Source organism: Coregonus lavaretus (assembly GCF_964263955.1).
Source record: "Coregonus lavaretus genome assembly, chromosome: 3".
Lineage (NCBI taxonomy): Eukaryota > Metazoa > Chordata > Actinopteri > Salmoniformes > Salmonidae > Coregonus > Coregonus lavaretus.
In genome coordinates this window covers 1-25523 of record NC_139990.1, presented here as the reverse complement: position 1 = coordinate 25523, position 25523 = coordinate 1, and the positions used below count along the sequence as shown (strand labels likewise).

Sequence of the window (25523 nt, the reverse complement as noted above, 5' to 3'; positions counted from 1 at the left end):
TGTACACCAGCGGAACCCAGTTTTACCTTGAAGAATGGTCTGTCTTATTTCTTGTTTGTTTCACAATAAAAAATATGTTGCGTCTTCAAAGTGGCAGGCATGTTGTGTAAATCAAATGATACAAACCCCCCAAAAATCAATTTTAATTCCAGGTTGTAAGGCAACAAAATAGGAAAAATGCCAAGGAGGGTGAATACTTTCGCAAGCCACTGTATGCCCAATAGCTTAGTTAACAACAAAAAAAAAAAATCTGAAATATACTTTCTTTGTACGTTACTATACTATAGGTTGGCCATGCTAAGACATGGACAGACCGGTAGAATTGCTGAGCGTCTGGGGTCGAAAGTGCTTCGTTAACACCGCTGAACAGAGTACCTGCCGTGATTTGCAAACCCATTCTGCATCTAGAAAACGGGAGAAAACGACAGAGGGGGCGATCCCTGTCACACACTGCGCCGACAGCAACCGAACGAACGGCCCCGCACTGCGCCGACAGCAAGCGAACGAACGGCCCCGCACTGCACCGACAGCAAGCGAACGAACGGCCCCGCACTGCGCCGACAGCAAGCGAACGAACGGCCCCGCACTGCGCCGACAGCAAGCGAACGAACGGCCCCGCACTGCGCCGACAGCAAGCGAACGAACGGCCCTGCACTGCGCCGACAGCAAGCGAACGAACGGCCCCCGCACTGCGCCGACAGCAAGCGAACGAACGGCCCCGCACTGCACCGACAGCAAGCGAACGAACGGCCCCGCACTGCGCCGACAGCAAGCGAACGAACGGCCCCCGCACTGCGCCAACAGCAAGCGAACGAACGGCCCTGCACTGCGCCGACAGCAAGCGAACGAACGGCCCCCGCACTGCGCCGACAGCAAGCGAACGAACGGCCCCCGCACTGCGCCGACAGACAACCGGTCTGGTGAGGTTTCTGCTTTAGGCTATAAGAGCTACTGTACTTTACGGCTTGTGTAGTCTGATCTAATGATGTGTAGCAGCCGGCGTGACAGTCTGATCTAATGATGTGTAGCAGCCGCCGTGACAGTCTGATCTAATGATGTGTAGCAGCCGGCGTGACAGTCTGATCTAATGATGTGTAGCAGCCGCCGTGACAGTCTGATCTAATGATGTGTAGCAGCCGGCGTGACAGTCTGATCTAATGATGTGTAGCAGCCGGCGTGACAGTCTGATCTAATGATGTGTAGCAGCCGCCGTGACAGTCTGATCTAATGATGTGTAGCAGCCGGCGTGACAGTCTGATCTAATGATGTGTAGCAGCCGGCGTGACAGTCTGATCTAATGATGTGTAGCAGCCGGCGTTGACAGGGTGATCTAATGTTGTGTAGCAGCCGGCGTGACAGGCTGATCTAATGATGTGTAGCAGCCGGCGTGACAGGCTGATCTAATGATGTGTAGCAGCCGGCGTGACAGGCTGATCTAATGATGTGTAGCAGCCGGCGTGACAGTCTGATCTAATGATGTGTAGCAGCCGGCGTGACAGGCTGATCTCACCAGCTATTTAAAAGGCATCAGTCCCGAGGTGATAAATGAAGATAACCTCCACTATAAACAAGCAGATGTTAACTTGGAACTACACTGTATACTTTGTCTGCATCCCAAATGAATCCCTATTCCCTATGTAGTGCACTACTTTAGACCAGGTCCCATAGGGCTCTGGTCAAAAGTAGTGCCCTCTATAGGGAATAGGGTGCCACTTGAGACGCAAGTCTTTGACTAGGGCTGTTTCGATATTCAGTCAGTGTAAGCCTTGGCAGGCAGTTTTGTTCATTTGTATATTTTCTGACTGTGGCACACACCTCAAGACAGACAATGACAGGACAAGATTAGATGTTGAGGCAAGAAGAAGCAGCAAGTCTGTATATCGAGTCAAACATTTATGAAGCCACATTGAGCGCAGAACAGCGCTTGTTTAGTGTCTCTCTCTACATCTTTACAAGTCATTCAATGTAACATTTTCCTCTTCCTTCACACTAGAAACTACCGCTTGGTAACTTGTCAACTATCTTCACAGGCTATAAAATGCAGCATTCACAATCCAAATTACAAGGTAAATAAAATACAAAAAAATAAATAACTCAAATATTCAGTGACAGCTACCTAGTCTAGATAAATACAACAAAATAATATTAACATCATTAAACAAATGGCATTGGAAAAGGCCTGACAATGTTCAGAAACGTCCCTTCTATCCACAGGGGGCGCTATTCTACAGTAGTCCTAATTTATTCATTCATTCATTCATTCTAGGGGCGAATGAATGAATGCCAGCAGATTAAGAAATTATTTTACTGTATTGTACTTTTCGATCTGATAATAGTTGATTTGACCTTTAGTTATCAGTGTTAAAGGTCAAATATAAGTCGCAATGTCTGCAGGACAATAGATCTGGTCTTCTTTACCGGGTCGGTTCAACTGAGGGCACAGAGGTAAAAAAAGGACAAGTTAAAGCAGAATATTCACCGAATCACTTGATAATATTCTATACTCCACTGATAAAATATAGATGTTTCTAACATAATACATTTCCTAATAAAGTAACAGATGACCAGCAAAGACCACTCCTTTTACTCTAGACCCACTGATAACCAAGACCGACCGGAACTAAGCAGCACTTACTGTAAGATGAGATGTCGATCTCGTCGGGCAGCTCGCTGATGTTCACCTCGAATCGGTCCTGGACGTCGTTAAGGGTACGGGCGTCCGTCTCATCAGACACAAACGTGATGGCCAGGCCTTTGGTGCCAAACCTGCCCGCCCTGGCAACCTGAGTAAGACGGCACACAAACAACTTAAGAGGGTTTTATAACTAAGTAAACCTTATGATGACCCCGGCTGCTACCGGTAAGACGGACAAACAAGAGGCCTTTGACAAAATAACCTCAGCGTCGGCGCGTTTGAGAGGATACTTCTGAGGAAGGCGAGGCACGGAACTGCTCATCTGGATCACGTCACGAGTAGTTATTTGACTGAGAAAAAGGACAGTCTTCAGTAGTCTACGGGACATACTCTGTACAGGTAAGTGTCAGAGTCTTCTGGCATGTCGTAGTTGAAGGCGATGTTGACCCTCTCGATGTCGATTCCCTCTGCCAAACAGGTTGGTGGCCACCAGGATACGTCTCTGGAAGTCTTTAAACTGTTGGTAACGAGAGAGACTGGGGAAGGAGGTTGGGGAGAAAGAGAAGAGGGGGTGGGATTAGTTTATAAAAAGATGGGTAATGACCATGTCAGATCAAACAATTATAGTATTAATGTTCTAAATAATACACACGAAACAGAACCAGAACCCCCATCCCCCCCCACCCCACACACACCGTTCCTCCTGGGGCATCCCGCGGTGGATGGCGATAGCCGGGAAGTTCTGCTCAACCAACAGCTGGGCCAGAGCCACACAGCGCTGCACTGACTTCACAAAGATCACCACCTATAATATACAATAATATCACTTCACACACTGGGCCAGAGATCACACAGCGCTGCACTGACTTCGAACCATGTGGAAACAACACACTGACTACACACACTAGATTTGACTAGTCACTGCATTTGCATTTTCCAAATTTGACTTGTCTTGTCAGCGTTTATGTTTTCTGTTATTTACCACGGTGGAACATGAAACACAGTACCTGGTTGAACTAAGACACTGACTAAACACACTATTTGCATACAAAAACTTTCCCAGCTAGTGGTTCCTTTTTTCCTCAGTTTCTCCTGCCATGTGCCTCTGTGGAACATCACGATTAAATTCCAGTACCTGGTTGAACATCATAATTAATTCCAGTACCTGGTTGAACATCATAATTAATTCCAGTACCTGGTTGAACGCCACTGTGGAACATTATAATTAATTCCAGTACCTGATTGAACGTCATAATTAATTCCAGTAACTGGTTGAACTCCACTGTGGAACATTATAATTAATTCCAGTACCTGATTGAACATCATCATTAATTCCAGTACCTGGTTGAACATCATAATTAATTCCAGTACTGGATTGAACATCAATTCATTCCTGTACCTGGTTGAACATCATAATTCATTCCAGTACCTGATTGAACTCCACTGTGGAACATCATAACTAATTCCAGTACCTGATTGAACATCATAATTAATTCCAGTACCTGATTGAACATCAATTCATTCCTGTACCTGGTTGAACATCATAATTCATTCCAGTACCTGGTTGAACTCCACTGTGGAACATCATAACTAATTCCAGTACCTGGTTGAACTCCAGCACGTCGAGGAGATCAGAGAGCTTCCTGTTCTTCTCGTTGTCCTTCAGTTTGACGTAGTCCTGCAGCAGCCCGTGGAGATTCAGCTTGGTCTCATCATCAACACAGATTTCCATCGGCTGGGTGGAGCAAGCAGGGGGTGGGACAGGGTGAGGGGAGGGGGGTTGGAAGGTAGGGGAATGAGGAAGACGTGTGTGGAGCGTTAACGGGGGGTTGGGAAGGGGACGGTAGGAGGGAAGGTGGATGTTTTAGGAGCGTTAACGGGGGGTTGGGAAGGGGACGGTAGGAGGGAAGGTGGATGTTTTAGGAGCGTTAACGGGGGGTTGGGAAGGGGACGGTAGGAGGGAAGGTGGATGTTTTAGGAGCGTTAACGGGGGGTTGGGAAGGGGACGGTAGGAGGGAAGGTGGATGTTTTAGGAGCGTTAACGGGGGGTTGGGAAGGGGACGGTAGGAGGGAAGGTGGATGTTTTAGGAGAGTTAACGGGGGGTTGGGAAGGGGACGGTAGGAGGGAAGGTGGATGTTTTAGGAGAGTTAACGGGGGGTTGGGAAGGGGACGGTAGGAGGGAAGGTAGATGTTTTAGGAGCGTTAACGGGGGGTTGGGAAGGGGACGGTAGGAGGGAAGGTGGATGTTTTAGGAGAGTTAACGGGGGGTTGGGAAGGGGACGGTAGGAGGGAAGGTGGATGTTTTAGGAGCGTTAACGGGGGGTTGGGAAGGGGACGGTAGGAGGGAAGGTGGATGTTTTAGGAGCGTTAACGGGGGGTTGGGAAGGGGACGGTAGGAGGGAAGGTGGATGTTTTAGGAGAGTTAACGGGGGGTTGGGAAGGGGACGGTAGGAGGGAAGGTGGATGTTTTAGGAGAGTTAACGGGGGGTTGGGAAGGGGACGGTAGGAGGGAAGGTGGATGTTTTAGGAGCGTTAACGGGGGGTTGGGAAGGGGACGGTAGGAGGGAAGGTGGATGTTTTAGGAGCGTTAACGGGGGGTTGGGAAGGGGACGGTAGGAGGGAAGGTGGATGTTTTAGGAGCGTTAACGGGGGGTTGGGAAGGGGACGGTAGGAGGGAAGGTGGATGTTTTAGGAGAGTTAACAGGGGGTGGGTTGACAGGGCATTTGATTTGACGAGTTGTGAAGGGTTTTGAATGGTTGATCCAGGTTTGTGAGGGATAGAGGAGTTGCGTGTACATATAAACAGTAATAAGGTAGATTGATACTTGTTCAGGATAGGGAAAGGGAAGAATACAGGGAGTGGAGGGTTCCCAGAGAGCAGTGGTTAGGGTGAGGAGGTAGTGGTGGATCAGGGAGACATGAGGAAATACAATGAAACAGAAGGGATGGTGAGTTAAGATGGACGCCAAAAGGTTTGAAGTTCACACAACCAGCCAGACAGACATGCACGCACGCAGGATCCCAATTCACATACTGATGCAACACAGACAGACATCGCTCACCCTCACCAGTCACTACTATCCACACAACACTTGCAAAAAGCAAAATGTCAAATGAAAAGCCGTAGTGATCAGACGAAATGGCAAGTTATTGTAAACTGTAACCACAAGCATTACATTAACGCTCTAATGTCCACTAAAACAAAAAGCCCTCATTGGCTGCTCCACTTGACGTAAGAGCGATTCATCTTCACATCACATTCATCTATCCACCACTTTGACTCGGTCTGTCTGGCAGCAGCTGTGTCTAATTAAACAATGGAGGGAACCATCTCTGTCAATTAGATGGGCTTCATGATCAATCAGGGACATCATTTACTGTGGGGCTGTACAACTTTGATCACAGATGGACTAAGTCATCAATCTAATTACATCAATGACATTTAATATAAATTATCCTCAAGTTTATTATTGCGGTCGTCTCACATTCACTCAGTCTGTCCTCTCAATCCCAGTCACTGTCGTATGTCATTCACTCAAAGTCATGTCAGTCAGTCAGTCAGTCAGTCAGTCAGTCAGTCAGTCAGTCAGTCAGTCAGTCAGTCAGTCAGTCAGTCAGTCAGTCAGTCCGTCCAACTGTAGCCTGTGTGTTTGAAGATGCTGCTTCTGTTAACGTGTGTGTTTGTCTATATTTCGTTATGCGTGTCCTGGATGCTTGTGAGAGTACGAGGGTTTATGCAGTGTGTAGTTGTGTGTCTGATATCCATGATCATGTAGTTGGAATGTGTCAAATAAAAACACTATTAGAATCAACATGTTGACGGGCTGTACTAAGGAAATGGTGCTGCCTTTGTTACCAGGCGAAGAGTTTTAGAGAGATGGATTTTCCTTTTCAGTTTTTCTGCTCGGTCTATTTTTCATATGACTGCAATGCTCTTCTATCCCAGGCTCGCTCTCCAAGCGTTTCAGAGTTACCTCATCGATTCTAGATTCACGGCAACACGAGACAGCTCTGTGTACCGTCTCCATCTAGTCACACATCTCCCTCTACTTTCTCTCTACATCTTCATCGCTTCCCTCCCGCGTCGATCTTCCTCATTACCATTCCTCTCTCTCTCTCTCTCTCTCTCCTTTCTTCACATCAGGGTGTTCTGCCTTGTTACTGCCTCTGTCTGTACAGTGTGTTAGACGATGGTTCATGTCTGTGATTTATTACCAAGGCATCCTGATGCTTGGGTAGCAGCTTAGGGACAGAATGGTGGCCATTTTTCCCTTGTGAGACGGGCCTCATGTTCCTACAGGGTTAATCGCCTATCTCCAGTTACCTCAATTCCATTTAATAGCAGACTGGCTGACAAAGAGGTAATGGAGCCATTTTGGCTCAGCTCAGCGGACCTAGGCAATTCCACTTTGTTGGGAAACTAATGAACTACAGTGGCCCAGAGAGACAGGCAGCTTCTACTTAATGAACTGCAGTGGCCCAGAGAGACAGGCAGCTTCTACTTAATGAACTACAGTGGCCCAGAGAGACAGGCAGCTTCTACTTAATGAACTGCAGTGGCCCAGAGAGACAGGCAGCTTCTACTTAATGAACTGCAGTGGCCCAGAGAGACAGGCAGCTTCTACTTAACGAACTGCAGTGGCCCAGAGAGACAGGCAGCTTCTACTTAACGAACTACAGTGGCCCAGAGAGACAGGCAGCTTCTACTTAACGAACTACAGTGGCCCAGAGAGACAGGCAGCTTCTACTTAATGAACTACAGTGGCCCAGAGAGACAGGCAGCTTCTACTTAACGAACTACAGTGGCCCAGAGAGACAGGCAGCTTCTACTTAATGAACTACAGTGGCCCAGAGAGACAGGCAGCTTCTACTTAACGAACTACAGTGGCCCAGAGAGACAGGCAGCTTCTACTTAACGAACTACAGTGGCCCAGAGAGACAGGCAGCTTCTACTTAATGAACTACAGTGGCCCAGAGAGACAGGCAGCTTCTACTTAACGAACTACAGTGGCCCAGAGAGACAGGCAGCTTCTACTTAATGAACTACAGTGGCCCAGAGAGACAGGCAGCTTCTACTTAATGAACTACAGTGGCCCAGAGAGACAGGCAGCTTCTACTTAACGAACTACAGTGGCCCAGAGAGACAGGCAGCTTCTACTTAATGAACTGCAGTGGCCCAGAGACAGGCAGCTTCTACTTAATGAACTGCAGTGGCCCAGAGAGACAGGCAGCTTCTACTTAATGAACTACAGTGGCCCAGAGAGACAGGCAGCTTCTACTTAACGAACTACAGTGGCCCAGAGAGACAGGCAGCTTCTACTTAACGAACTACAGTGGCCCAGAGAGACAGGCAGCTTCTACTTAATGAACTACAGTGGCCCAGAGAGACAGGCAGCTTCTACTTAACGAACTACAGTGGCCCAGAGAGACAGGCAGCGTCGACTTAATGAACTACAGTGGCCCAGAGAGACAGGCAGCTTCTACTTAACGAACTACAGTGGCCCAGAGAGACAGGCAGCTTCTACTTAACGAACTATAGTGGCCCAGAGAGACAGGCAGCTTCTACTTAACAAACTACAGTGGCCCAGAGAGACAGGCAGCGTCGACTTAACGAACTACAGTGGCCCAGAGAGACAGGCAGCTTCTACTTAACGAACTACAGTGGCCCAGAGAGACAGGCAGCTTATTTTCCTCTCCCAGCTTGGCCCTTGTCAGTGTTCCTCTTCGTTTGTCTTGGCTTGTGTTATTTGTTTGACTGAGGTTCTTTGGGATACTTCTTCTTTACATTAGCTTAATTAGGCTTTTCTCCTCTGAGTTGTACCTGTCGTTTGCCAAATGAGCGGTTACAGCTCCAGGGAGAACCCTTTCTATTAACTATAGTGCAGTGAGCTGTTGTTTTTTTTTTACAAGCAGCTTGGAGCAGAGCGTACTCACTCATGCCAGCCTGGTAAAACAGTTTCCTTAATAAATAAAAGGTGGGAGGTTGGCCGTGACAAATAGTTTTTGCTTGGCTAGATTATGAGATTGTTTAACTGCCTTTGAACGAAAGCGTCGTTCAACGAATGCTGCATAGGCTCGTCAGCATAGTGACATCAGGGGAGGTCAGATTCGTAACGTACAGACTGAAAAAACGGGGCCTATTTCTGCCTGACAGTGTTTAACTTCGTCATGAAGTTAAGATATACTGCGTACATTTCAGTTCGACAGCACAAGCTAGTCTATAAAGGAGACTCCGTTACCACAACGCATGGCATTTTGGTGAAAGGTGATCCAGTACACTACTACCGCAATGTCTTAGCGTACCGAGTTAGTGACCTTACTATGTCAGTGGGCTGACACTTCCCTTTATAGTGTAGAAAGACGTCGCTGTCTCTCTCCTGTCAGACTCCGGGGGCCGTGGGGGTAACTCCTCCTCCCCCCTCTTCCCCCCGTTCCACCAGGCAGGGCAGAACAGGGGGATGGGTGGAGGTCCGAAAATAAGGAGAGGCGTGGTGGACGCAGGAGGAGGCGTAATTACATCTTGCATGAACTTTCGGCAGACGGGGCGGATCTCTTTGCTCAGGGTGGCGCTGAACATCATGACCTGTTTCTCATGGGGGGGTCAGACGGAATATCTCCTGGACATCTCTGCGCATGTCTGAGGGAGAAAGGAGGGAGGGAATGAAGATTTGTAAATGTAGTTAGGTCTCCTAGACTGTAAATAGGGGTAGATGATGAATCAATAGTGAAAGAGATTGTGGTCCTCTGTAGCTCAGCTGGTAGAGCACGGCGCTTGTAACGCCAAGGTAGTGGGTTCGATCCCCGGGACCACCCATACACAAAAATTTATGCACGCATGACTGTAAGTCGCTTTGGATAAAAGGCGGCAGGTAGCTTAGTGGTTAAGAGCGTTGTGCCAGTAACCGAAAGGTCGCTGGTTCTAATCCCCGAGCCGACTAGGTGAAAAATCTGTCGATGTGCCCTTGAGCAAGGCACTTAACCCTAATTGCTCATGTAAGTCGCTCTGGATAAGAGCGTCTGCTAAATGACTAAAATGTAAATGTAAATGGCATATTATGATTCGTTAACGGTCTGCTGTCCAATCTTCAATGATTCAGACTCACCAAGTTGTTCCAGCATCTTGTCACACCCGTCCAGGATGAAGTGTTTGATGTGTCGCAGGTTGAGGGTCTTGTTGCGGATCAGGGCCAGGAGTCGCCCCCGGCGTCCCCACCATCACATGGGGACACTCCTTCTTCAACACCTCCCCGTCCTTCTTTATAGACAGGCCACCAAAGAACACTGCCACCTGGTGAGAGAGATTGGGACAAAACCAGCGGTGAAACACTGTGCAGTTATTATCAAGACTTAAGAGGGTCAGGGAGGTAATAACATTGTGTACCTTGATAGTTGCCATGTACTTGGAGAATCTCTCATACTCCTTGCTGATCTGAAACGCCAGCTCTCGGGTGTGGCACATCACCAGCACTGACACCTAAACAAAGCGAGAAGTGGGCAGGATGGGTAGTTAATGCATTATAAAGCTTAGTACTTCACAGCTACTAATGGACCAAGACTATGACAATACTAGCTCTATAAACAGTCCAGAAGACAATGAGGCAGAGAGAGAGAGAGCGAGAGATAAGGCCGAGCGAGAGAGCGATGAGGCCGAGCGAGAGAGCGAGAGAGAGAAGAGGCCGAGCGAGAGAGAGAGAGAGAGAGAGAGAGGAGGCCGAGCGAGAGAGAGAGAGAAGAGGCAGAGAGAGAGAGAAGAGGCAGAGCGAGAGAGAGAGAGAGAGATGAGGCCGAGAGAGAGAGAGAGAGATGAGGCCGAGAGAGAGAGAGAGAGAGATGAGGCCGAGAGAGAGAGAGAGAGAGAGAGAGAGAGGCCGAGAGAGAGAGAGATGAGGCCGAGAGAGAGAGAGAGAGAGAGAGAGAAAGATGAGGCAGAGAGAGAGAGAGAGAGAGAGAGATGAGGAAGAGAGAGAGAGATGAGGCAGAGAGAGAGAGAGAGAGAGAGAGAGATGAGGCAGAGAGAGAGAGAGAGAGAGAGATGAGGCAGAGAGAGAGAGAGAGAGAGAGAGATGAGGCAAGAGAGAGAGAGAGAGATGAGGCAGAGAGAGAGAGAGAGAGATGAGGCAGAGAGAGAGAGAGAGAGATGAGGCAGAGAGAGAGAGAGAGGGAGATGAGGCAGAGAGAGAGAGAGATGAGGCAGAGAGAGCGAGAGCGAGAGAGATGAGGCAGAGCGAGAGAGAGATGAGGCAGAGAGAGCGAGAGCGAGAGAGATGAGGCAGAGCGAGAGCGAGATGAGGCAGAGAGAGCGAGAGCGAGAGAGATGAGGCAGAGCGAGAGCGAGAGAGATGAGGCAGAGCGAGAGAGAGAGATGAGGCAGAGAGAGCGAGAGCGAGAGAGATGAGGCAGAGAGAGAGAGAGATGAGGCAGAGAGAGCGAGAGCGAGAGAGATGAGGCAGAGCGAGAGCGAGAGAGATGAGGCAGAGCGAGAGAGAGAGATGAGGCAGAGCGAGAGAGAGAGATGAGGCAGAGCGAGAGAGAGATGAGGCAGAGCGAGAGAGAGATGAGGCAGAGCGAGAGAGAGATGAGGCAGAGCGAGAGAGAGATGAGGCAGAGCGAGAGAGATATGAGGCAGAGCGAGAGAGAGATGAGGCAGAGCGAGAGAGAGATGAGGCAGAGCGAGAGAGAGATGAGGCAGAGCGAGAGAGAGATGAGGCAGAGCGAGAGAGAGATGAGGCAGAGCGAGAGAGAGATGAGGCAGAGCGAGAGAGAGATGAGGCAGAGCGATGAGGCAGAGAGAGTGAGACAGAGAGAGAGAAGAGGCAGAGCGAGCGAGAGAGAGAGAGAGAGAAGAGGCAGAGCGAGCGAGAGAGATGAGGCAGAGCGAGAGAGAGCGATGAGGCAGAGAGAGAGAGAGCGAGAGAGAGATGAGAGCGAGAGATGAGAGAGAGCGAGAGACAGATGAGGCAGAGCGAGAGAGAGCGATGAGGCAGAGAGAGAGAGAGCGAGAGAGAGATGAGGCAGAGCGAGAGAGAGCGATGAGGCAGAGAGAGTGAGACAGAGAGAGAGATGAGGCAGAGCGAGCGAGAGAGATGAGGCAGAGCGAGCGAGAGAGAGATGAGGCAGAGCGAGAGAGAAGAGGCAGAGCGATAGAGAAGAGGCAGAGCGATAGAGAAGAGGCAGAGCGAGAGAGAGAGAGATGAGGCAGAGCGAGAGAGAGAGATGAGGCAGAGCGAGAGAGAGAGATGAGGCAGAGCGAGAGAGAGAGATGAGGCAGAGCGAGAGAGAGAGATGAGGCAGAGCGAGAGATGAGGCAGAGCGAGAGAGAGAGATGAGGCAGAGCGAGAGAGAGAGATGAGGCAGAGAGAGAGAGCGATGAGGCAGAGAGAGAGAGCGATGAGGCAGAGAGAGAGAGCGATGAGGCAGAGAGAGAGAGCGATGAGGCAGAGAGAGAGAGCGATGAGGCAGAGAGAGAGAGAGATGAGGCAGAGCGAGCGAGAGAGATGAGGCAGAGCGAGCGAGAGAGATGAGGCAGAGCGCGAGAGAGAGAGATGAGGCAGAGCGCGAGAGAGAGATGAGGCAGAGCGCGAGAGAGAGAGAGAGAGAGAGAGAGAGAGAGAGAGAGAGAGAAAGATGAGGCAGAGAGAGAGAAAGATGAGGCAGAGAGAGAGAAAGATGAGGCAGAGAGAGAGAGAGAGAGAGATGAGGCAATAGAGAGAGAGAGAGATGAGGCAATAGAGAGAGAGAGAGATGAGGCAGAGAGAGAGAGAGAGAGATGAGGCAGAGAGAGAGAGAGAGATGAGGCAGAGAGAGAGAGAGCGAGAGATGAGGCAGAGAGAGAGAGAGCGAGATGAGGCAGAGAGAGCGATGAGAGAGAGCGAGAGAGAGAGATGAGGCAGAGCGAGAGAGAGAGATGAGGCAGAGCGAGAGAGAGATGAGGCAGAGCGAGAGAGAGATGAGGCAGAGCGAGAGAGAGATGAGGCAGAGCGAGAGAGCGATGAGGCAGAGCGAGAGAGAGATGAGGCAGAGCGAGAGAGCGATGAGGCAGAGCGAGAGAGAGATGAGGCAGAGCGAGAGAGAGATGAGGCAGAGCGAGAGAGAGATGAGGCAGAGAGAGTGAGGCAGAGAGAGAGATGAGGCAGAGAGAGCGACAGAGATGAGGCAGAGAGAGTGACAGAGATGAGGCAGAGAGCGAGAGAGAAGAGGCAGAGAGCGAGAGAGAAGAGGCAGAGCGAGAGAGATGAGGCAGAGCGAGAGAGATGAGGCAGAGCGAGAGAGATGAGGCAGAGCGAGAGAGAGAGATGAGGCAGAGCGAGAGAGAGAGATGAGGCAGAGCGAGAGAGAGATGAGGCAGAGCGAGAGAGAGATGAGGCAGAGCGAGAGAGAGATGAGGCAGAGCGAGAGAGAGATGAGGCAGAGCGAGAGAGAGATGAGGCAGAGCGAGAGAGAGATGAGGCAGAGCGAGAGAGAGATGAGGCAGAGCGAGAGACAGAGATGAGGCAGAGCGAGAGAGAGAGATGAGGCAGAGCGAGAGAGAGAGATGAGGCAGAGCGAGAGAGAGAGATGAGGCAGAGCGAGAGAGAGAGATGAGGCAGAGCGAGAGAGAGAGCGATGAGGCAGAGCGAGAGAGCGATGAGGCAGAGCGAGAGAGCGATGAGGCAGAGCGAGAGAGCGAGCGATGAGGCAGAGCGAGAGAGCGAGCGATGAGGCAGAGCGAGAGAACGATGAGGCAGAGCGAGAGAGATGAGGCAGAGAGAGAGAGATGAGGCAGAGCGATGAGAGAGAGCGATGAGAGAGAGCGATGAGAGAGAGCGATGAGGCAGAGAGAGAGAGATGAGGCAGAGCGAGAGAAGAGGCAGAGCGAGCGAGAGAGATGAGGCAGAGCGAGAGAAAGAGATGAGGCAGAGAGAGAGCAATAGAGGTGAGGCAGAGCGAGAAAGAGATGAGGCAGAGCGAGAGATGAGGCAGAGCGATGAGGCAGAGAGAGAGAGCGATGAGGCAGAGAGAGAGCGATGAGGCAGAGAGAGAGAGCGATGAGGCAGAGAGAGAGAGCGATGAGGCAGAGAGAGAGAGCGATGAGGCAGAGAGAGAGAGCGATGAGGCAGAGAGAGAGAGAGCGATGAGGCAGAGAGAGAGAGAGCGATGAGGCAGAGAGAGAGAGAGCGATGAGGCAGAGAGAGAGAGCGATGAGGCAGAGAGAGAGAGCGATGAGGCAGAGAGAGAGAGCGATGAGGCAGAGCGAGAGAGCGATGAGGCAGAGCGAGAGAGAGAGATGAGGCAGAGCGAGCGAGAAAGATGAGGCAGAGCGAGCGAGAGAGATGAGGCAGAGCGCGAGAGAGAGAGATGAGGCAGAGCGCGAGAGAGAGAGATGAGGCAGAGCGCAAGAGAGAGAGATGAGGCAGAGCGAGATGAGGCAGAGTGAGAGAAAGATGAGGCAGAGAGAGATGAGGCAGAGTGAGAGAGAGAGATGAGGCAGAGCGAGCGAGAAAGATGAGGCAGAGCGAGCGAGAGAGATGAGGCAGAGCGCGAGAGAGAGAGATGAGGCAGAGCGCGAGAGAGAGAGATGAGGCAGAGCGCAAGAGAGAGAGATGAGGCAGAGCGAGATGAGGCAGAGTGAGAGAGAGAGATGAGGCAGAGAGAGAGAAAGATGAGGCAGAGAGAGATGAGGCAGAGTGAGAGATGAGGCAGAGAGAGAGAAAGATGAGGCAGAGAGAGAGCAATAGAGGTGAGGCAGAGCGAGAAAGAGATGAGGCAGAGCGAGAGCGATGAGGCAGAGCGAGAGAGAGAGCGATGAGGCAGAGAGAGAGCGATGAGGCAGAGCGCAAGAGAGAGAGATGAGGCAGAGCGAGATGAGGCAGAGTGAGAGAGAGAGATGAGGCAGAGAGAGAGAAAGATGAGGCAGAGAGAGATGAGGCAGAGTGAGAGAGAGAGATGAGGCAGAGCGAGCGAGAAAGATGAGGCAGAGCGAGCGAGAGAGATGAGGCAGAGCGCGAGAGAGAGAGATGAGGCAGAGCGCGAGAGAGAGAGATGAGGCAGAGCGCAAGAGAGAGAGATGAGGCAGAGCGAGATGAGGCAGAGTGAGAGAGAGAGATGAGGCAGAGAGAGAGAAAGATGAGGCAGAGAGAGATGAGGCAGAGTGAGAGATGAGGCAGAGAGAGAGAAAGATGAGGCAGAGAGAGAGCAATAGAGGTGAGGCAGAGCGAGAAAGAGATGAGGCAGAGCGAGAGCGATGAGGCAGAGCGAGAGAGAGAGCGATGAGGCAGAGAGAGAGCGATGAGGCAGAGCGAGAGAGCGATGAGGCAGAGCGAGAGAGCGATGAGGCAGAGCGAGAGAGCGATGAGGCAGAGCGAGAGAGCGATGAGGCAGAGCGAGCGAGAGAGATGAGGCAGAGCGAGCGAGAGAGATGAGGCAGAGCGAGCGAGAGAGATGAGGCAGAGCGAGCGAGAGAGATGAGGCAGAGCGAGCGAGAGAGAGAGGAGGCAGAGAGAGAGAGATGAGGCAGAGAGAGAGAGAAATGAGGCAGAGAGAGCGAGAGAGAGAAATGAGGCAGAGAGGTGAGAGAGCGGCAGTGTGAGAGAGATGAGGCAGAGCGAGCGAGAGATGAGGCAGAGAGAGCGAGAGCTGAGGCAAAGAGAGAGCTGAGGCAAAGAGAGAGCGAGAGAGAGAGAGAGAGAGAGAGAGAGATTACTTGTCCAGTGACAGGCTCCAGCTGCTGTAGGGTGGCCAGAACAAACACGGCCGTCTTGCCCATACCAGACTTAGCCTGGCAGAGCACATCCATCCCCAGGATCGCCTGGGGGATGCACTCATGCTGAACTGAAAGGGAAATAGTCATCCAAAATTATTAATAAATAATAATGGTATAGTAATTACTTCATAATCAACTAAGTGACTAAATCAAAAACCCAATATACCAAATCATGATGCTATTACTTCCTGATTATAGTTTGAAAGTTGATACAGTACTTTGACATGATTAATCGTGGCACTTTGGCTTGAAGCTGGGATGTATTCACTAGGAACCAAACAGGCCAAAACAGAAAGGGACCTATCTGAACTACATGACCAATGAGAAACACTCAGATTCATCGTAAAGCGTTTTCCGTTGCAAACCATTTTGCTAGTGTGCACTAATGAATACGACCCAGATCTGTGATCTCTGTGATGTGGTGTGCAGCCCGTGGTTATAACCTAACTTGTACTCACCCTCAGAGGTTGCTCAAAGCCACAGACCACTATAGCCCTCAGCAGCTCAGGCTTCAACAGGAAGTCTCTAAAACCAGAGGAATGGATGGACACATAGGAGCCCTTCACACGCTCCTTCTTAATGGCCAGAATATCCTCTCCTGACAGATCTCCCACATCATCCTCCTCATAGTCCAAGAGCTCATTCTCCACATCCTGCTCAGTCATCCTGCTAGGTAGAGATAGAGTGAGGGAGGAGAGAGAGAGGGAGACAGAGACAGAGACACAGTCATAAGCACGTGCTGTCGGGTGGTCCCATCAACCTGTCAGTACATAACAAGGAGACGCTTTCAACCTACCAAGTATTCAGACCCCTTGACTACTTCCACATTTTGTTACGTTACAGCCTTGGAAATTGTCTTTCTGGGCCAGGCATTAGTTAAACTGCAATACCGAAGCAAAACTGTAGGAGCAGTCAAAACCATGCTGGTAGACCTGAAAGATGGTCGATTGACTGGGGTTTTAAATTGTCAGTGGTGAAGTCTTGCTGTATGTTATTCTCGAAGAAGAAAGTTGCTGATAATATAGAGTTGTTTCTGTATGGACAGCCTATGGGAGGGTTTCTAAGTACAAATATTTTTGATCTGTGGTTCAATGAGCGATATACAGTGCATTCGGAAAGTACTCAGACCCCTTGACTTTTTCCACATTTTGTTATGTTACAGCCTTATTCTAAAATTGATTAAATTGATTGTGTGTAGATTAAATCTACACACAATACCCCATAATGACAAAGCAAAAACAGGTTTTTAGACATTTTTGCACATTTATAAAAAATAAAGAACTGAAATATCACATTTACATAAGTATTCAGACCCTTTACTCAGTACTTTGTTGAAGCACCTTTGATAGCGATTACAGCCGTGAGTCTTCTTGGGTATGACGCTACAAGCTTGGCACACCTGTATTTGGGGAGTTTCTCCCATCCTTCTCTGCAGATCCTCTCAAGCTCTGTCAGGTTGGATGGGGAGCGTTGCTGCACAGCTATTTTCAGGTCTCTCCAGAGATGATCGATTGGGTTCAAGTCCGGGCTCTGGCTGGGCCACTCAATGACATTCAGAGACTTGTCCCAAAGCCACTCCTGCGTTGTCTTGGCTGTGTGCTTAGGGTCGTTGTCCTGTTGGAAGGTGAACCGTCGCCCCAGTCTGAGGTCCTGAGCGCTCTGGAGCAGGTTTTCATTAAGGATCTCTCTGTACTTTGCTCCGTTCATCTTTCCCTCGATCCTGACTAGTCTCCCAGTCCCTGGGTTTCATCAGACCAGAGAATCTTGTTTCTCATGGTCTGAGAGTCTTTAGGTGCCTTTTGGCAAACTCCAAGCGGGCTGTCATGTGCCTTTTACTGAGAAGTAGCTTCCGTCTGGCCACTCTACCATAAAGGCCTGATTGGTGGAGTGCTGCAGAGATGGTTGTCCTTCTGGAAGGTTCTCCCATCTTCACAGAGGAACTCTGGAGCTCTGTCAGAGTGACCATCGGGTTCTTGGTCACCTCCCTGACCAAGGCCCTTCTCCCCCGATTGCTCAGTTTGGCCGGGCGGCCAGCTCTAGGAAGAGTCTTGGTGGTTCCAAACTTCTTCCATTTAAGAATTATGGAAGCACCTGTGTTCTTAGGAACCTTCAACGCTACAGACATTTTTTCGTACCCTTCCCCAGATCTGTGCCTCGACACAATCCTGGAGCTCTACGGACAATTCCTTCGACCTCATGCCGTGGTTTTTGCTCTGACATGCACTGTCAACTGTGGGACCTTTATATAGACAGGTGTGTGCCTTTCCAAATCATGTCCAATCAATTGAATTTACCACAGGTGGACTCCAATAAAGTTGTAGAAACATCTCAAGGATGATCAATGGAAACAGGATGCACTGTAGCTCAATTTCGAGTCTCATAGCAAAGGGTCTGAATAATTATGTAAATTGTCATTAAAGGGTATTGTGTGATGAGATGTATTTATTTTTGAATCCATTTTAGAATAAGGCTGTAACGTAACAACATTTGGAAAACGGGAAGGGGTCTGAATACTTTCCGAATGCACTTTATGTGGACATGAAATGCCCCCATCATAGTGCATGAAGCACTATATATGTATATACTGTATTGTAGTCATGGCTCATCCTATATAACTAATGTTGTACACACCATTATGTATATATATGTATATACATTATATATGTATATTCCGGACTCGTTCTGATATTTCTTAGGATTATATGTGTATTTTTTAAATGTATTGCTAGGTATTTTTACTGCACTGTTGGAGCTAGAAACACAAGCATTTCGCTGCACCTGCAAATCTGTGTACGCGACCATAAAACATTTTTACATTTTAGTCATTTTAGCAGACGCTCTTATCCAGAGCGACTTACAGTTAGTGAGTGGATACATTTTTTCATATTGGTCCCCCGTGGGAATCGAACCGTGGCGTTGCAAGCACCATGCTCTACCAACTGAGCTACACGGGACGTTCATTTGTTGCTAAACTGTGTGGTGATGATGGTGATAATGATGAGAGGGTTAGGAAAACAAGTTTCATTTCATGTTAGCTTCATTTCCATTCATGACAAGTTGTGGAAGGAAACAAGTAAATGTACTCGTAACTAACGCTATTAATTAGGGCTGTTAGATTATCACGTGTGTCAACATGAGTAGCTAAACACGATCCGTGAGTTGGCTGGTCTAGCTAGCTAGCTTCTTTAGCTTGACAAGCTTTCTAGCTAGCTACTCTACACGATGTGCAACATGGAAAATGAACACACAATAAATATTTCAGATATATGTTTTGATTTCCTAGTGAGCATGTTTACCTTATTCGTGGTGAAGTGAAATGTAGCTACAGCGTTTGCAAATGAGAGCTATCGTTTTTAAATACGTAATCAACGTGCGACTGTGTGAGCATGCGTTGAATGTCCACAAACGGCGACCTGCGCATTTTGCTAGATACATTCTTCACGAAAAATAACAACACGTTGGAAACTTGCTCGAACATCGAGGTCTACAGAGAAGGTAAGACTGGGAACCGCGCTGAAAGTGGTATCGGGATACATTTTTGTTTGACAGCTAACGATGTGTTCAATTTTTTTAAATAAGTGTATTATTAGCTAAACACGTGTTGACTGGCAAGCTAAATAAGTGGCTAACTAGCAAGCAACGTAACTAGCTAGCTGTAACTTATGGACAACCCCCAAAATGTTGCTGACGTTGTTCACTGAAATATATATTTTTTTTTTCCAAAGCCAGTGATGTCGTGTTTCCGTGGAGATCCCAACTTTTGTCCTGAGTGTGGGAACGTACTACCTCTACCTGGGCTGCAGGACTCAGTCACCTGTCCACGCTGTGCTTTTAGCTTACCTGTCCGCGGTGAGGATGGGTTGTTTGTTGTCAAATAATATTGTAGCCTACTAACAGACAGAATCCTAATCTAAAGTGGGAAACAACTAGCCTAAGTGCCAGTCTGTTTGTGCTTTCATGCCAATTGCTTGTCACATCATCATTCCAAACATGTTTGGCTTGACAATTTTACATTTACATTTACGTCATTTAGCAGACGCTCTTATCCAGAGCGACTTACAGTTAGTGCATACATTATTGAATTTTTTCATACTGGCCCCCCGTGGGAATCGAACCCACAACCCTGGCGTTGCAAACACCATGCTCTACCAACTGAGCCCTGCCGGCCATTCCCTCCCCTACCCCTCCCGGTTGCGGCCGGCTACGACAGAGCCTGGATTCGAACCAGGATCTCTAGTGGCACAGCTAGCACTGCGATGCAGTGTCTTAGACCACTGCGCCACTCGGGAGATATGACGAGCAATGCAGTTGGCAAGAGCGCAAACAGATCTGGGACCACAATATTGTATTTCATCCGGACAGTTTCCTTTTATCAATTTGATATTTTCACAAGTATATGACCCATGATGTAACTATGTTTTTGTGTCATCTTTTTCAGAATTTTCAGGTCAAGAGATCAGGTCTTCAGTCGTCTTTAATCCTCTAGAAGTGTCCTCTGTTGCTGTGGAGGAGGAGGACTCAGAACTCAAGGGGGCTGTGGTAGGAATTTATTGCAATGATGTTCCTATTCATAAATGATCAATGGTCCCATTTTAATAATAATAATAATAATAATATGCCATTTAGCAGACGCTTTTATCCAAAGCGACTAACAGTCATGCGTGCATACATTTTTGTGTATGGGTGGTCCCGGGGATCGAACCCACTACCTTGGCGTTACAAGCGCCGTGCTCTACCAGCTGAGCTACAGAGGACCATTTTAATTTTTAAATGAAACATACTTTTATCAATACTCAAGAAACTCCATTTAGGCTATGTTCTGTCTGTAACCTCTATAGAAATCTACAGCATAACCGTGTAATAATAATACTATTATTTATCAATGTATGTTCTCTCTCTATAACCTCCTCAAACTCTTGCATTCTAGATTGACAGGCGCTGCTCTCGCTGCAATAAAGAGGGGATGGTTTATCACACCAGACAAATGAGATCTGCAGATGAAGGACAGACAGTCTTCTTCACCTGTATACACTGCAGGTAATGTAGAACCTATTACATCTCACTCAAACACCAATTCACCAAGGGCATTCTGAACAGTTCTCACCACCAGATTCATCAATCTATTCCATTTTAATAATAATATGCCATTTAGCAGACGCTTTTATCCAAAGCGACTTAGTCTTTTTTACATTTACATTTTTAGTCATTTAGCAGACGCTCTTATCCAGAGCGACTTACAGGAGCAATTAGGGTTAAGTGCCTTGCTCAAGGGCACATCGACAGATCTTTCACCTAGTCGGCTCGGGGATTAGAACCAGCAACCTTTCGGTTACTGGCACAACGCTCTTAACCACTAAGCTACCTGCCGCCCCAGTCATGTGTGCATATATTTTTACGTATGGGGTGGTCCCGGGGATCGAACCCACAACCCTGGCGTTACAAGCGCCGTGCTCTTCCTGCTGAGCTACAGAGGACCACATTATGTTGTTCTGCCCCACAGTGTGACAAGCACTTACCCCACAAACTGTATATCAGGGTTCTTCAATTCCGGTCCTGGAGGGCCGAAACAGTTCTGTTTTTTATTTCTACCTGGTAGTTAATTGCACTCACCTGGTGTCCCAGGTCTGAATTAGCCCCTGATTAGAAGGAGAGGATGAAAAACAGAGGTGTTTCGGCCCTCCAGGACCGGAATTGAAGAACCCTGCTGTATATAGTCCACATGTTTACTTATGACTGGATAAGTTACTTATTGTGATTTAATTTATGCATACAGATATCAGGAGAAAGAGGATTCCTGAGAAGAGATCGAGATGTTTCCCCATTTCCCCTGGACCTCCATCAGTATTCTTCTCAAATCAAATCAATTTTTATTGGTCACATACACGTGTTTAGCAGATGTTATTGCGGGTGTGGCGAAATGCTTGTGCTTCTAGCTCCGACAGTGCAGTAATATCTAACAAGTAATAGCTAACAATTTCACATCATATACCTAATACACACAAATCTAAGTAAGGAATGAATTAAGAATATATACATATATGGACGAGCAACGTCAGAGTGGCATGGACTAAGATACAGTATATACATATAAGATGAGTAATGAAAGATATGTAAACATTATTAAAGTGACTAAGATACCGGGGAATAGTATAGAATACAGTATATACATATGAGATGAGTAATGCAAGATATGTAAACATTATTAAAGTGACTAAGATACAGTAGAATAGTATAGAATACAGTATATACATATGAGATGAGTAATGCAAGATATGTAAACATGATTAAAGTGGCTAGTGTTCCATTTCTTAAAGTGGCCAGTGATTTCTAGTCTATGTCTATAGGCAGCAGCCTCTAATGTGCTAGTGATGGCTGTTTAACAGTCTGATGGCCTTGAGATAGAAGCTGTTTTTCATTCTCGGCCCCAGCTTTGACGCACCTGTACTTTTGTCTGTAAACAAGAATGTGTTTGATCAATGTAATGCAAACTTGAGATCTTATTGGAGAAAGCACAATTGGTATGCTATTCCTTGCCCTTCATTACTTGTAATGAGGCTTAGGATAGTTGCTCCGGGGTGCTAAGAATTTCAATCGCTTGCCTTTGCTGCATCAGTTTGATTGCAGCCGCAGTATTTTGAATGAGGTTTGAATATTGATGTTTGTCTGCAGAGATTTTCAAGTGTGATTTGTGTAATTAAAATAAACTCAGCAAAAAAAGAAACGTTCCTTTTTCAGGACCCTGTCTTTCAAAGATAATTTGTAAAAATCAGAATAACTTCACAAATATTCATTGTAAAGGGTTTAAATACTGTTTCCCATGCTTGTTCAATGAACCATAAACAATTAATGAACATGCACCTGTGTAACGGTCGTTAAGACACTAACGGCTTACAGACGGTAGGCAATTAAGGTCACAGTTATGATAACTTAGGACACTAAAGAGGCCTTTCTACTGACTCTGAAAAACACAAAAAAAAGATGCCCAGGGTCCCTGCTCATCTGCATGAACTTGAACGTGACTTAGGCTTGCTGCAAGGAGAGGACTGCAGATGTGGCCAGGGCAATAAATTATAATGTCCGTACTGTGAGATGCCTAAGACAGCGCTACAGGGAGACAGGACCGACAGCTGATCGTCCTCGCAGTGGCACAGGATCGGTACATCCGAACATCACACTTGTGGGACAGGTACAGGATGGCAACAACTGCCCGAGTTACACCAGGAACGCACAATCCCTCCATCAGTGCTCAGACTGTCCTCAATAGGCTGTGAGAGGCTGGACTGAGGGCTTGTAGGCCTGTTGTAAGGCAGGTCCTCACCAGACATCACCAGCAACAACGTTGCCTATGGGCACAAACCCACAGTCGCTGGACCAGACAGGACTGGCAAAAAGTGCTCTTCACTGACGAGTCGTGGATTTGTCTCACCAGGGGTGATGGTCAGATTTGCGTTTATCGTCAAAGGAATGAGCGTTACACCGAGGCGTATACTCTGGAGCGGGATCGATTTGCAGGTGGAGGGTCCGTCATGGTCTGGGGCGGTGTGTCACAGCATCATCGGACTGAGCTTGTTGTCATTGCAGGCAATCTCAACGCTGTGCGTTACAGGGAAGACATCCTCCTCCCTCATGTGGTACCCTTCCTGCAGGCTCATCCTGACATGACCCTCCAGCATGACAATGCCACCAGCCATACTGCTCGTTCTGTGCGTGATTTCCTGCAAGACAGGAATGTCAGCGTTCTGCCATGGCCAGCGAAGAGCCCGGATCTCAATCCCATTGAGCACGTCAGGGACCTGTTGGATCGGAGGGTGAGGGCTAGGGCTAGGGTCATTCCCCCCAGAAATGTCCGGGAACTTACAGGTGCCTTGGTGGAAGAGTGGGGTAACATCTCACAGCAAGAACTGGCAAATCTGGTGCAGTCCATGAGGAGGAGATGCACTGCAGTACTTAATGCAGCTGGCGGCCACACCAGATACTGACTGTTACTTTTGATTTTGACCCCCCCTTTGTTCAGGGACACATTATTCAATTTATGTTAGTCACGTGTCTGTGGAATTTGTTCAGTTTATGTCTCAGTTGTTGAATCTTATGTTCATACAAATATTTACACATGTTAAATTTGCTGAAAATAAACACCAGTTGACAGTGAGAGGAAGTTTCTTTTTTTGCTGAGTTTATTTGTCTTTAGAACATGTTTGCTTTTCTCCTTTCTACCATTTACATTTTAGTCATTTAGCAGATGCTCTTATCCAGAGCGACTTACAGTTAGTGAGTGCATACATTATTTTATTTTTCATACTGGCCCCCCGTGGGAATTGAACCCACAACACTGGCGTTGCAAACTCCATGCTCTACCAACTGAGCTACACCCCTGCCGGCCATTCCCTCCCCTACCCTGGACGACGCTGGGCCAATTGTGCGCCGCCCCATGGGTCTCCCGGTCGCGGCCGGCTATGACAGAGCCTGGATTCGAACCAGGATCTCTAGTGGCACAGCTAGCACTGCGATCTTTTGTCAACACTATCAGGTAATGACAGTGAATTTGCCTTAATAACATACTTAATGGTTACAAATGTGTAAATTAACAATGTATTATTTTGGTCATCTTTATTTATTAAAGTAAACACCACATTTACATTTCACTGTTGTGTTGAGTGCGGCAAAAGCAGTTGCTCCAATCAGAAGGCTCCCCCTTGTGGCGGTCTAAATCACGTGACCATCCGGCATGGCGTCAACTGTCTTTGTAAACTTGCTGAGGAAAGAAGATGCCGAATTTATAGATTTCTAGGAATTATTTAGGCCATTTCTGATAACCCTCAGGTAAAACATTCTCATCAATAAAAAATGGCGATGTAAATGCTTGTTTGAACCACAAGCACCCGTGTTAACACACTTTCTATATATAGTGTTCTTACTTTCTTGTGTTCTTATTTTTATTTCTCGTGTGTTTTTGTTCTATCATATGTTATTTTTAGTTTTACATTGTTATTGATTACTGCATTGTTGTGTTTAGAGTTTACAGGAAAGGCATTTCATTGTACATTGTGCATGTGACATTAACACTTGAAACTCTCCAGACTCTAGTCTAAAATGGGTTGATTTCCTTCTCTTTCTTCGGGGACCATGATCAGTGTGTCTCTGTGCTGTCTGGTCTCAGACTAGGGCACAGCCAGCAGCTACAGGGAGGCTTGCAGGGAAACGTTCTGAACCCCGTATTCAAAGACAACCCGAGGATAGCATTGCTAGGAGGATAAGTCAACTCTTTCTTTTGTAGGGTACTTAGTATCTACAGTACCACATGGGGGCTTAATATGCCAGCAGTAGAATTACCAAAGCTTAAACTTGCTAGTGAAAACATATATTTTTTATGGCTCGTGTTCAAATATACTCATGCTCTTCTCCTCCTCCCTCTCCTCTTTTCAGGGGTAAGTAGCGGGCAGACCAGGGTGACAGTCTGGGTCCTGACAGACATACCCGTGACGTGGAGAGTCTGGATAAGTATGCCTTGGAGCGCTGGGAGGTTATACTCCACTTCATGGTGGGCTGTCCCAGTGCTGCAATCAGCCAAGATCTGTCCCAGCTCCTCATTCAGGCTGGCCTCATGAGAACGTAGGTACCACCCCACTGAGGGACCGCTATGAACTCAGTGTTATACTAACACACACTCTTAATTTCTTGCCATTCATATTTTACTATTACTAGTTTACCTGTATTCGGGATAATTTGTGAATGACATTTCTCTGTTTCAAAGTGTTTTCACAATGAAAGTCTACCAAATATTCTTTTGAATTTCTATGTTCCTCTCTAAATCCCTCTTTCTCTTATCTCCATCCTCATGGATCCTACATCTCTTGCCCACCTCCAGTGAGGCTGGAGATGCCCCCTGTATCACCTCTGCTGGTTTCCGGTTCCTGCTCCTGGACTCTGCCTCTCAGCTCTGGTACTTCACATTTTAGCAGACGCTCTTATCCAGAGCAATTTACAGTTAGTGAATACATATCTTTTTATACTGGCCCCCCGTGGGAATCGAACCCACAACCCTGGCGTTGCAAACGCCATGCTCTATCAACTGAGCTACATCCCTGCCGGCCATTCCCTCCCCTACCCTGGACGACGCTGGGCCAATTGTGCGCCGCCCATGAGTCTCC

General features: G+C 47.8%; 1 protein-coding gene and 1 pseudogene across 2 annotated transcripts; one reads left to right on the top strand and one right to left on the bottom strand.

Annotated features, from left to right (window-relative positions):
* Nucleotides 1–1880: 1880 nt before the first annotated feature.
* Nucleotides 1881–18730, bottom strand: LOC311117349 (spliceosome RNA helicase DDX39B-like; annotated as a pseudogene). The gene is made up of 11 exons: nt 18672–18730; nt 15830–16044; nt 15316–15443; nt 10018–10110; nt 9740–9924; nt 9154–9273; nt 4239–4370; nt 3331–3440; nt 3026–3171; nt 2636–2783; nt 1881–2431 (listed from the first exon to the last, which is right to left on the bottom strand). The product of its transcript is annotated as a spliceosome RNA helicase DDX39B-like (transcript).
* Nucleotides 18731–18761: 31 nt separating this feature from the next.
* LOC311117338 (DNA-directed RNA polymerase I subunit RPA12-like) lies at nt 18762–22097 on the top strand. Its single transcript, XM_084157512.1, has 5 exons — nt 18762–18870; nt 19101–19224; nt 19814–19914; nt 20303–20412; nt 21149–22097. Exons 2-5 carry the CDS (start codon nt 19107–19109, stop codon nt 21171–21173), a joined length of 354 nt encoding a protein of 117 aa, XP_084013638.1. The 5' UTR covers nt 18762–18870; nt 19101–19106; the 3' UTR covers nt 21174–22097.
* Nucleotides 22098–25523: the final 3426 nt, after the last annotated feature.